A 13,432-nucleotide genomic window follows, 5' to 3' on the forward strand; every position below is an offset into this window, starting at 1 on the left:
ATGTCATTCAGACGGCGGATATCATATGCCAAGCGTGTCAGCCCTGGGAAGTTGACACGTTTTCAGTGCCACCGTCTCCACCTCCGTCAGGATTGTCGGTTGGACACTCCATCTTCCCGAGGCTATTACAGGGTTTGTTGTTTTTATCTCAGTTACTCCTAAAACTCACTGGGGAACAGTGGAGTTAGTCACCGATGGCATGACTGTACTCTGAAAAGGAAAGGTAATAAATTTTAGGAACTGAAAGATTTTCTTGATGGGCCTCTGTGTCAGCTGGGATTCCTTAGAGGGCCAGAACTGACAGTGAGGGTTTATTAGACTGCTTACTCAGTAGAACCAGGGTAGTACCTCCAACAGTGACTAGCTTTCTGCAAGAGAAGCTTCCAGAACCCAGTGGCTGCTCAGATCCAGAGGCTGGATGCCGCAGCTGCAGGCCTGGAGATTCCTGGGAAATCACTGGTCCTCAGTACATGCATGGGGAAGGCTGAAGAAGCCAGATTCTGTCATGTCAAAAAGGATGGTAGCGAAGTCTGCATCAGTGGAACAAACCAGCAAAAAGGGGAAGCCGACAGACACACCACCAATGCCTTTTCCTAAGACTTCCTGTTCAGGCCAGGGTGCCACCCTTGTAGCTCAAACTGTAAAGGTCAAGTTGTAAAGCTAACATGTTACGAAACAGTAAAGAGCATAAGTCAACTCATAGTAGGGAGACAAAAACATTAGTTTCTCCATATTACTGTAATACATTTCAACTCTGATCTTGAAATAAGTGAAAGGAAAAAAAAAACATCAGCAGAGAAGACAAGAGTTCAGAAGTGAATTTGGTTACTATATGACACTGGCATCGAACACAAAAACCCACCGAAAAGTTCAAGACCGACAAGATGGTTCAGCAATCAAAGGCTGCGTGACCTGAGTTCCATGCCTTGGACTCCTGTGGGAGAGAGGACCAAACTGTCCTCTGGTCACCGCACGTGGCTGTGGCAAGTGTGCACCATACACAAAATGAAAACCTCTGTGTCGTGAAAAAAAAAATGACTTTTCCAAATTTATTTAAGCAATAAACAGCTTGGATGTCTATGAGATTGAGAGTGAAGCCTAGAGGTCAAGGGAATCTTAGCTGATTCTTTTTCTCTTTTTTTTTTTTTTTTGAGCTCGAACCCAGGGCCTTGTGCTTGCTAGGCAAGCGCTCTACCGCTGAGCTAAATCCCCAACCCAAGCTGATTCTTGAAATAAAATATTTAAATATATACTTAGATAAAATATATAAATCTTTAAGTAAAAGGCACTGCAGAACCAGATCTAGAGGAATAAACTACAAGATAAAAAGATAAGTAGCTGTAAAGTATTAAGAGTTCTTAGGTTCTTATTAAGGGTTGACAATCCAAAAGAAATATGTAAAAGATAGAACCAGACAGTTGAAGGCAACCGATGTAGATCACTTGTGGGGCATACAACCTACAATCCTCAGCACCGGGGAGGCTAAGACAGCCTGGGCTTGCAAGTGAGTTTCAGACCAACCTGGACTACATAGACCCTCTCTAAAAACACAAAACGAGTTAGAAAAAGAGATGGCTCAGTAACCAAGAGTACTTGCTCCTCTGGAGGACCCGGGTTCAATCCCTGCACTTAGGTGGCAGCTCCCAACTGTGACTCCAGATGGAGGGGACCCAACACCCTCTTCTGGCCTCTCTTGGGCACTAGGCACACACATAGTGCATATATGTACACATAGGCAAAACACTCATACACATAAGTAGATCAAAAAAATAGAAACAAAACAAATTCACTTGGCCCCTAAACAAGTGTTTTAGCTAGTAGCCACAGAAATGCACATTAACATGGATACTCAGGAGCTTAAAGTATGCGTGAAAACTGCAAGGCAGGACTCTGCTGCCTGAAGTCCTCAAGGTTAGAATGCAAGAAAGAAGTTACGTTCCTGGTTGGGAGTGTGAGAGAAACTTAGGTAAGCCAGAAATCAGAAGCTATCTGCAAATATTTAAAATTGAAGACTCATTTGGCCAGATGGTCTTAACGTCTGTACCAAAAGAGAAAAAGTCATATACCAAGATGACTAAGTGTTGCCATCGTGTAGAAGGAAAGGCATTGTGTGCCTGTCAATGGGAAGAATAATGGAACAAATCATGATTGATTGGTATATACTGCCTGCCAGCCCAGCACTCCAGAGGAGGAGGTGGGCTGATGGTAAGTTCAAGACCAGCCTGGAGATTAAGATAGACAGACAGGCAGATGCAGACAGACAGACACACACACTGGGGGGGGGGGGAGTTATGTTTAAAGGTTGATTCACAGTGGGGCATGGTGGCATGTGCCTATGACCCCAGCATTCTGGAGGCCGAAGAGAATTACTGCTAAGATGGAGGCAGTCTGGGCCACAAAGTGAGTTTCTGGCAAGACCTTGTCATTAAAGGAATGATTGATTCACAGGAGAGATCGTGAAGTATTGGGAGTTTAAAAATAAACTTTCTCCAAAGGGAGGGAGGGAGGGAAGGTGGGGGAGGAGGAAGAGAGTGTGTGTGAGAGACCTGACCCCTGGAAAAGGTGCAGAGGGGGGCAGAAATAAAGGAAATCCAGATAGGTGGGAGAAAAGGAAAAAGGTGCTGTGGGGGCTGGGGATAAAAACCAAACAAGTGAAAAAGTTTTCTGCAATGTAGATATTTTATTTTTATTTATTTTAGAATAAGTATTATTAATTTTATTTTTATTTATTTATTTTATGCGCATTGGTATTTTGCCATGGGTGTTGGGTCCCCTGAAACTGGCATTACTGGCGTTTGTGAGCTGCCATGTGGGTGCTGGGAATTGAACTCAGGTCCTCTGGAGGAGCAGTCAGTGCTCTTAACCTCTGAGCCATCTCTCCAGCCCAAATGTAGATATTTTAAACGCTGTCTTGTCAAGTTTTCTTTTTGAGATGAACTCCATATATATCTAAATGTCGTTATTATCTGTAAATATAGATGTGGGTATGTGGACAGTGACATGCTTCTACATGTAGCTGTAGAAGCAGTAATATGGATAGCTAGAATATATTCTCTCCCCCGTCCCCCCCCCCCCCCCCGGAGCTGAAGACCGAACCCAGGGCCTTGCGCTTGCCATGCAAGCGCTCTACCATTGAGCTAAATTCCCAACCCCTAGAATATATTCTTAATGTTATGTTATCCTTAAGTAAAAGTAATTTTAAATTTTACAAAGAATGAAGTCAGCATTGTAACTTCATAATTGTTTTTAATCTTTCAAAAAACCAAAAGAATTATCTTTCTGATATCACCTGAAAGTCAGCCTTTTTATACAGCTAAAGAACTCGGGTTGATCTTGTGAAGGGCGGAGAAGCAAAGATAGTCCCTTAGGGGTATGAACTTTTCCTAAAGATTAAACTCAATCATGTCAATTGCAAATTGGGGGCCAGGATGCGTGTTGAAACGCACATTTTACTTCCTGTCCTCTTGCAGAGAGCGGTTCAAGCTTCCACCCAAGTCTGCAAGGACGGTGTTCACAGCGGTCTTCCTTAGCAAGGACGATGTTCACAGCGGTCTTCCTTAGCATCCTTCGGATGGCCAAGACTTGGGTCCCATGTTTTTGTGCTTTGAAATACACTTCTATTTTTAGAAGCCACATAGTTAGATGTCAATAAATTTGCAACTCAAAATATGCTCACAAGGTATTTTTCAAGTCAATTTCTGCTCCTGATTTAGAAAGTAAATTGACCTTTCTCTGTCTGTGGCGCTGAGGATTGGAGCCAGGGCATGACACTGGGCTAAGCCACTGAACTACGGCCTCAGCCATTAAGAGTGCCTCCTTACAAATTCTCTAGAAGGCATAATCTAAACCCTGAGCCCCTAAGAATACACTTTCATGAGTTCTCTAGAAGGTATTTTACTATTGACAAAAACAACCATATGTATGTAGTAACATCTACTTTTCAAAGTATTTGTTACATTGTTTCTTACTGGAACAATAGATAGCATAGCTCTGCATGTAAGAGAGCTGGCGGCTCTTGTTGAAGACCCAGGTTCAATTCCCAGCACCCATGAACCACCTGCAACTCCAGCTCCAGGAGATCTGACGCTCTCTTCTGGCCTCCACAGGAACCTGAACACACATGTGCATTCACACCACACATAGAATCTTCTTTGAACTTACCATCATATCACTTATTCCGGCAATAATGTGTGTTGGCTCTCTCCTTGCACCTCGCTCCCAATCTATCTCACCCAGCCTGTGCCTCTGAGACCTGCTTGGCGCACGCTTTTAATCCCAGCACTCGGGAGGCAGAGGCAGGCGGATCTCTGTGAGTTCGAGGCCAGCCTGGTCTACAGAGCGAGATCCAGGACAGGAACGAAAACTACACAGAGAAACCCTATCTTGAAAAACGAAAAAAAAAAAAAAAAATCCACTGAGTTGAGTCTCCTGAGATGAACAACCTTTCTCACAAGTAGTGGTGGTTTACAATGCCTTCACCATGTAGCTTAGGCTGACCTTGAACTTGTAACCATCCTGCCTCAGCCTCCTTAGTTCTGAAATTGACAAGCCTGAGCCACCACTCTGGCTTCACCTGAAGTTTTTGTCTGCCATCATTGTTTTTGTTTTGTTTTCCTCTCCTGTGTGTGTTTGAGACAGGGTCTCATTGCGCCCCTGTCTGACCTGGAACTTGCTGTGTGGTCTAGGCTGGCCTTAAACTCACAGAGATCCTCCTGCCTCTGCTTTTTGAACACTGGCATCAAAGGCGTCCATCACCATGCCCAGCTTCACCTCTGTTCTTAAGAGCACGGGGGAGCATCCGCTAGATTCTGCTACAAGTACCCTGCGACCACTCCCCTCCCCATCAAACCAGACAGAATGAGGGGGTGGTAACACTGGAGAGCAGAGAAGGAAAAAAAAAACCTGAATGTGACTTCTTTTATTTTATTTCCTGATCAAATTTGTATAAAGATCATGCCAGCCACCTTCACAGAATACAATCTAGACAGAATAAAAACTGTCCTAGGCGGGAAGTGGTAGCGCAAGCCTTTAATCCCAGCACTCGGGAGGCAGAGGCAGGCAGATCTTTGTGAGTTCGAGGCCAGCCTGGTCTACAGAGCAAGATCCAGGACAGGCACCAAAGCTACACAGAGAAACCCTGTCTTGGCAAACAAACAAAAACAAAAAACAAAACAAAAAAACAAAAAACACCCCAAAATTTAATTAAATAATTACTGGAAAAGTGGATTGGCTATTTCAGAATTACTTTTGTTGCAGAGGTAAAATAGAGTGGACCACTTTATCCTGTTTGCTCAGGTAGCCTGGGTAACTGCTGACTGACACTGTAAATCTGCTGGCCTGCTTTGTTTTGAGGATTTTCATTTTTATTTATGTGTGTTTATGTCTCTGTATGTATCCATGGGTGTCTTCAAGACCAGAAGAGGATGTGAGGTACCCTGAAATTACAGTCAGTTATGAGATGCCCCATACGGGTGGTAGGAACTGAACTCAGGTCCTCTGGAAGAGTGGCAAGTGCTCTTAACCACTGAGCCATCTCTGCAGCCTCTGGCCTGTTGGTTTGTTTGGTTGGTTGGATTTTTGTTGTTGTTGTTGTTTGTTTTTCAAGGCAGGGTTTCTCACTGGGCGGTGGTGGCACACGCCTTTAATTCCAGCACAAGGGAGGCAGAGGCAGGGGGATCTCTGTGAGTTTGAGGGTAACCTTGTCTACAAAGTGAGTTCCAAGACAGCTTAGACTACACAGAGAAACCCTGTCTCGAAACCCCCTCCCCCCCAAAAAGACAGTTGTAGTTGGTTTTCTCCTTCAGAACTTAGATCATTAGGCCTGCGAGGCAAGCTTGCTTACTGGCTGGCCCTTCTAACACTATTTTTGTAATCTGGTCACTTAATAAAGAATGATTGCTTTCAAATTGAAAAAAAAATTAACTGAACTGAGTTCTTCAGGCCATGAATGCTACTTTTTACCCAGATAGCATTTTGAATTAGAAGGGAATACTATATCACTACTTTCTTTCTTTTCTTCTCTTTTCTTTCTTTCTTTCTTTTCTTTTTTCTTTCCTTTCTTTTTTTTCTTTTTTTTTGAGACAAGGTCTCAAGTAACACACATCTGTCTGCCTCTAATGTGGTTTGAACTGAGGATGACCTTGCCCCCTGCCTCCACTTTCCTACGTTTTTTGCCGACATGACTGCTCCATCAGGGGTAACGTTTTTTGTCGTGAGTAAGAGAGGGAAAAGATCCAGAGGTGTCTGGGAGAGTCCAGAGCAGAGAGAGAGAGAGAAACAGACTAGACAGGGCCAGGCCTAGGGAAGCGGAGTAGTCAAGATAGAAACAGTCTCATGATGGGAGAACAGAGAATAGGAATTATAATGTGGAGGGTGGGGATCATGAGGAGGACAAAGAGCTAGGGAGCGAGACTCCTTTTGAGGACAGAAAATCTGAGGTTCCTGAGTGATGCTGCCTTTTATCTAACCGCCAGAAGTCCTATGGTTCAACCTGAGCTCATTTCTAGACATATGGGGGGGGGGGGGCCTGAGACCTCTGAGATGCTGGCAAAGGTAAGGTCTCCATGCCTAAAATTTTAAAATATTATTATTATTATTATTAATTTATTTTTCAAGTCAAGGTCTTATTCTTCGTCCAGCCTGGCTTCAAACTCATGGTGATCCTCCTGCCTCAGCCTCCCAAATGCTGGTGTTCACAGGCATGAGCCCATGTAGCGTTTATGCATTGCTTTTCGATTTTTAAAACAAGATGGCTGGTCCTGTAAAGGAACCATAAATAACAATGATAGGAAACAAGTTCAAAACCCGTCCACTGAGGCTACACCCCAAGCCCCCGAGACAGGCCCGCTCCTGTGGAGTGTCGCAGGACTCCACGCAGGAACGCAGAGGCGCACTCCTTCCACCAGACGGCCAGAGTCCAGTTCGACGACTTGTGTGGTTCCCTAGCTGGACGCTCCACCCAGACCACGCCCACGAATGTCGCCCCGGGCAACGCGCCAGGCCCCGCCCCTTCCCCCGCCCCCTTCCCCGCCTGGCCGGCAGCGCCCAGCCACGCAGTCACGTACTGGCACACTTCCGGGCCTGCGGCTGTAGGCGAAAAATCACGCATGCGCCAAGTGGGAACCCTGTTGCTCCCTTCTCAGTACTTGTCGCAGGGGGCTGGCTTCTCGAGGGCCCGCTTCCGGGTCGAAGGGTGTGCTTCCGGAGAGCGGGAAGGCTGAAACGCGGTGGCCGGCGGGTTGCAGTTAAATTTGCAAGGTTCTAGGTGGAGGAGGTGGCAGCCATGGACAGGTCAGTCCTGGCGGGGACGCCTGGGCCAAGGCTCGGGGCTCCCGCCTGTGGGCGGGACGACGAGGGTGACGCTGTACCTCCGCGGGGAGCGGAGCGGGAGCCGAGGGGTGCCATTCAATCCTTCCTTCTCCCTGCCGGGGGTTTGGCCCCTCATGAGGAAAGGCCGTTTGGTGGAGGTGGAGCCGGGATGCAGAGGGTGCAGATCCCCGCGTTCCACGCCGGGGCTCCGGGCTCCGGGCTCCGTTCCGCTCCCTCGCCGCCGTTCTCGCCGAAGTGGGCGGGGTAGGGGGTGATGGTCCGGCATTGGAAATGCAGACTGAGCAGTCCGAGGTCACACACAGCCAGTAGTCAGTAGCAGTACTTGACATCTCAGTACAGACTTCCGAAGTGTTTTTTATTGTGGCTATTCATTCATGTCAATGGTACATAAGTGGATGTCACTGTGGTCAGCCTAGACTAGTCAGCACCAGGTAGTTGGTTTTCTCATGTGATCAGGTGGTTATGCTCGCCCTGCGACGAAGATGGGTTATTCGAGTCCCTTGGCATAGGCGGAATTGATTGTGTAATGAAGACAGCCAAGCGGTGTAACACGCTGTGTTATATACCGTACTGCGGGAAATTAGACGGAGGAGGTGTAAAATCCGCCTGTCACAGGAGTGTCAGGGAAACCTGTCACAGGTAACCTGCTAGCTGGTCTTTTGAGTAATGATATCACATTATTATTAATACGGAATGCATTGTGCTAGGTTTATTTTGGTGTGTTCCTTAAGATTTAAATAATACATTGAGTCTCAGACCTATCCGATGAGGATCTGTACTGCCATCCTTTTGTCGGGGAACAGGGAGCCTGGAAGAGATTAAGGAACCAAGTTATGGGGCTGGGCGTACAGCTCAGTGGTAGAGTGCTTGCCTAGGGAGCCTGAAGTTCTGAAAAACAGGAGAGAGAGAGAGAACCAGATTACCAACATGGAACTTTGTATCTCCATAAAGCTGTTTGATGGAAAATTTATGTAGCTGTACACCAGGTGACAAGGAGCACATGCAGAGCACTCTGTAGAAGAAACATACTCAGAGGTATAAAGTTATGAAAAGTGTTCACGCTTGGTGTGGCTGAAGGCTCACAGCAGTGTGTCTGTGGGCGAACATCATAGGCTGACCTCCTAAATTGGGATCGTGTTGTAAATAATATGCTGGAAAGTATGAATTGATTCTGTAGGCCATGGGGAGTTATCTGAAGATTTCAAGTGGAAGAAAAGCATGTTAGTTTGTTGTTTTAAAATCTTAATCTGGCCGGTGGCGGTGGTGGCACACGCCATTAATCCCAGCACTCGGGAGGCAGAGCCAGGCGGATTTCTGTGAGGCCAGCCTGGTCTACAGAGCGAGATCTAGGACAGGCACCAAAACTACACAGAGAAACCCTGTCTCGAAAAAAAAAAACAAAAAAACTTAATCTGTGTGGTTTAGTTTGTAAACCTTCAGGTGACAATGTTGGAGGTCTGGAGCACTGTGACTTCAGTAGTACTGAGACAGGAGACATCCTTAGTGTACGCTGGGGGGTGGGGTGGGGTGGGGTGGGGGTGGGTGGGAGGGAGAGAATTCACTTGAAGGGTTGTTTCTCTCATTTACCAGAATTCCTTCATGCCACCAAGCCAAACAGCGTAGTACTCACAAAGTTGAGTTTTGGGGCTGCATAACGATGTTTTGGTCAACAAACAGGCCATACGTACAACGCTGGTCCCATATGATTATGTTGCCTAGTGATATGACAACTGGCTTAGTTTGTATGGATATATTGTATGATGTTTGCATGAGAAGAAAATTACCTGAAGAATTTCTCAGAACCTGCTTCATCTTTGGTTTGGTTTGGTTTTTGGAGCAGGGTCTCACTCTGTATCCAGGTTGGCCTGGAACTTACTAGTAGTTCAGTTTGGATTGCAGGTGCAAATCTGGTCCAACACCTATGCATCGTCAAGGAGCTCACTCATCACTGTGTTTTAGAGACTGCAGAAGTCTTTGTAGGGAGTTCTGCAGCTAAGCAGGTCTTTGATCCACTGCAGGAAAGATTTACCTTCAGAAGGCAGTTGCTATGGTACAGATTTCAGGTTCTGAAGTAACTGTGTAGGAAACAAAACATCATGGTACTAGGAGGTGAAAGAGGTGATTCACAGCTGAGCATGGAGTGGGATTTGGGGGAGCGAGCAAGACTTAGAAAAGAGAGCGTATTCCTGGCAAAAAGATTCAAGGCTTGGCTGTTGGAGTGACCTGTCCCTCGACCGATTCAGGATCCTTTGCTTTAACTATAATGATAAAGTTTTTTGTTTTTGTAAATGCTGTCTAAGAGCTGAATTATACTGGTTTTTTTTTTTTTTTTTTTAGGAGTAGCTTTGGGGAGATGTCATCCCCTGTGATCCGGGAGGCAGAAGTGACACGGACAGCAAGGAAGCAAAGTGCTCAAAAACGAGTTTTAAGTATCCTTTGTCTTTTAAGAATTGTGCACATTACAGAATGCTTTGAATCAGAGGTGCAGGATTTCCTTTGAGGCACTGAACATTAACTGTGGTAAAATTGGTTTATTACCCCCACAGATTTTTTTTTTTAATTTATTTATCTTTATTTTATGTGCATTGCTGTGAGGGTGTCAGATGCCCTGGAACTGGAGTTACAGACAGTTGTGAGCTGCCATGTGGGTGCTGGGAATTGAACCCGGGTCCCCGGAAGAGCAGCCAGTGCTCTTAACCTCTGAGCCATCTCTCCAGCCCTCTCCACAGATGTTTTACTTGGTGGACACACCCTCTCAATGAACTTCTGTGAGGTTAAGATGTCTGTGTCTCTGAAAGCATGTTCTGGTTCCCTACCAGTATGTCACGGTAGCCAACTAGTAGTCAGTACATATTACTTAATTCTGATCTGAGAATTTAAGGACAGAAGAAATAAACAACTATGTACACAGAAAAGGTGGTGGCGGTAAAATGCTTTGTTCTTGAAGAAAATGTATTCATGCAACTTGTGTATGTAATAAAACTATAGTTAACAGTGATTTTTTTTTTTCTCTACATGGAAAACTTTCCTTAATTCTTCCTAAGTTCAGGCCAACCAAGATGAAAATTTTGGAAATACTACACCAAGAAGCCAAATTATTCCTCGAACTCCAAGCTCGTTTCGACATCCTTGTAAGATTTTTGTTTCTGCTTTGAAAGTATTTAATAGAATAGTAGTCATCATACCAGCTGACATTTATATAATTTACATAATAAAATATGTGGCTACAGTATTAGGAAGTAAGCATAAATGATAATGATTACAGTTATCTGAACTCTTAGGAACAAGGACTGTACTTTATATCAGTACATAGTAATGTTGACATACTGTTACCTGCTTTTCCAAACAAGAAGGTGGACTTGGAGAAGCCGGTGTGAAGGAGTTGGTGCTGTTATTTAGACAGTGAAAAGAGAACTCAAACAACCGTTTGCTCTAAAGTACAGGCCCAGTAACTACACTGCACACTTCAGTGTGCTCTCTGAAATTAGACAGTGAAGGATCTGCTGACTGGTGCTGCCTTGGCTTTAAAATTTTGTCTGTGCAGTTACATTTATATTGAAAGTATATTTTATAGTTAAAAAAAATTTTTAATAGTCAGTATGATACGCTCAATTTCAGAAAAATAAATTAATTCTTCATAACAAAAATTAAAGTGTTTGACTTGCATCTAAATAATTGAAACTGAGAAATTGTTCTTTTGTATGTGTATGTGTGGGTGTTTCATGTTCCTGTATATGTAGGAGCATGTATATGTGCATGTTCCTGTGTGTGTGTCTGGGGGATTATGTGTATGTGCATGCAGGAGTACATGCACATACATGTGCACGTGTCGAGTCTACAGTTGAACCTTAGGTATTTTTCCTCAGGAGCCATCCAGCCCTTTGAGGTGGGTTCCCCATTGGGGCCTAGAGCTTTCTGATTAGTCTAGACTGCCTGACTAGAGTTCCGCTGTCCTGTCTCCTCCCCCAACTCTGGGATTACAAGCGTGCGCCCCTGTGCCAGAGCTTCTTACATGACACTAGGGATCAAACTCAGGTCCTCGTGCTTGTCCCCCAAGCACTTTACCGACTGAGCCAGTTCCCCCGCCCCCTGGAAGTAAACTTCGTTGCTGGCCTACATGCTTGTGTTGATGGTTCCTGACCTTTCCTTGTAGTTACCCCACCAAGCCGGAGCCTACTCAGACACCCAGATATTTCCTGCATTCTTGGAACAGAAGGGAGGTCTCCCCGGCACACACAGTCTTCTGGATTCTTGGGAAATCTATCCATGGTATGTATAAATAAATGCACTTTAATACTTGGCTTAAAAGCCTTTTAATGAAAGTCGAAGTTATAGTCATCATGAAAGTAATTTCGGGCTGTGTGGAGTGTAGGATTGGTTAGACATTTGAACAAAATCAAATGTTGGAGCATGTCACGTCACAGGAAAATGACGGCAGTGACATTTAGAGACAGGTAAATTTCCGAATCTGTCTGCTGACCAAATGAAATGCATTCTAAAACTGTGGATCGCTGTTAAAGCCAGTCCTCTTTTGTTGGTTGGTTGGTTGGTTTTGGTTCTGGTTTTGTTTTTTTGATACAGGGTCTCACTGTGTAGACCAGGCTGGCCTTGAACTGCACCTGCCTCTTCCTCCTGAATCTCTGCACCATCACACCCGGCTGTTTTACAGAGAAGGCTGAGGGATGGCTCGGGGTGTAAACTGCTTGCCTCACAAGCATAAGACCTGATTCAGACCCCCAGCAGTAATGTAAAAGCTGGGTATGGCAACCCTGTAACCCTAGAACTGAGGGCTTGGGGTACGGGGCATGGGCATAGACAGTCGGAACCTGGAATTCACTGGCCAGCCAGTCTAGCCGAAGCAGTGGGCTCCAGATCCAGTGGGAGACCCTGTCTTGAAAATGGGGTGAAGGCCCAGGCAGTGGTGGCCCTTGATGCCAGCACTCAGGAGGCTGAGGACTGCAGAGTGAGTTCCAGGACAGCAGGGCCACACAGAGAAGCCCTGTCTCAAAGAACAAAACAAATAAACAAGAGAGTGACTATTAAAAGATGAGAGACATGGTAAGGAAGAAGACGACGACGGTCTACCTGTGGGATCTGACGGTAGGCGGGATCCGAATTGAATTAGAGGACCCACCTGTGTCTGCCTCTGAATTGATTCCTGGCTTTTGTAAGGAAAACCCTCTTCCCCACATTGGTGACTGGAGCCGTCTGTGTTGTAAGAGTTCGGGAGACCCTAAGCTGGGCTTTTCTACTCAAGGTGGAAGAGAACATTGCAGGAAAGGACAAGAGAGTCTCTAGGAGTCCCATAGTCACTATGGTACAGTACTGAAAACAGCAGCAGAAATGTTGTGTACGCTATAACGCGTGGTGGCTTCACCTGGTTATTAAATATACCAACTAGGAAAAGAATGCATTGTGTCGAAGAAGCAAACAAAAACTACTCAAGGCATATTTAATTCCAAAATCAAAATGGTTCTGGCTTTGACATTGTGATTTTTTAAACAAGCATGGAGATTTTTATGTACTACATATAAAGTTATCTGGACTAGCTATTTCCTGAAGGGTAGTTTTGCCTTTTAACTTTAATTTGTTAGAGGTTAAACACAACTCCTTTTTTTTCTTTTTGGGAATTGGCCATGGTCTCAGTGGTGGTCTATGCCTGGTATCCCAGCACTCGGGAGATAGATGCAGGAGGATCAGACGTTCAAGGTCATTCTCAGCAACATAGTACATTGGAGGTGGGCTTGGGCTACATAAGACCTGTTGTAAAACAGAAAAATTTTTTAAAGCTAAAAGAATAATCCTCAGGTATTGGGGCTGGGGAGATAGATGGCTCAGTGGTTAAGAGCATTGACTGCTTTCCCAGAAGACCCAAGTTTGATTCCCAACACCCGCGTCTTGGCTCACAACCACCTCCAACTCCAGCATAGATGATCTGGCCTCTAAGCACCATGCACAAAAGTGGTGCATAGACCCACATGCAGGCAAAACATCCAGATACATAAAATAAAAACAAAGCTCGTGGCTTCCTTAATAAGATCACAGTCTTTCAAATGAAAAACATGTAAGATGGAAAAGCACTGTATCATTATTAATTTGCTTA

The 13,432-nt window shown here is 45.1% G+C and overlaps 1 protein-coding gene across 2 annotated transcripts in view; it reads left to right on the top strand.

The window, feature by feature from the left end:
- The first annotated feature begins 7,157 nt into the window (after nucleotides 1-7,157).
- Nup107 (nucleoporin 107) overlaps nucleotides 7,158-13,432 on the top strand; it is a 43,266-nt gene continuing 36,991 nt past the window's right edge. The window contains exons 1-4 of one of the 2 annotated variants that reach the window (XM_059245514.1): nucleotides 7,158-7,290; nucleotides 9,667-9,758; nucleotides 10,374-10,460; nucleotides 11,483-11,598. In XM_059245514.1, the coding sequence (XP_059101497.1) occupies nucleotides 7,283-7,290; nucleotides 9,667-9,758; nucleotides 10,374-10,460; nucleotides 11,483-11,598 (303 nt within the window). In that variant the 5' untranslated portion in view covers nucleotides 7,158-7,282. Of the gene's footprint in view, nucleotides 7,291-9,666; nucleotides 9,759-10,373; nucleotides 10,472-10,617; nucleotides 10,635-11,482; nucleotides 11,599-13,432 lie in introns of those variants that run through there. The other variant, XM_059245515.1, reaches the window with a different exon arrangement.

This window comes from Peromyscus eremicus, chromosome 18 (genome assembly GCF_949786415.1).
Source record: "Peromyscus eremicus chromosome 18, PerEre_H2_v1, whole genome shotgun sequence".
Classification (NCBI taxonomy): Eukaryota; Metazoa; Chordata; class Mammalia; order Rodentia; family Cricetidae; genus Peromyscus; species Peromyscus eremicus.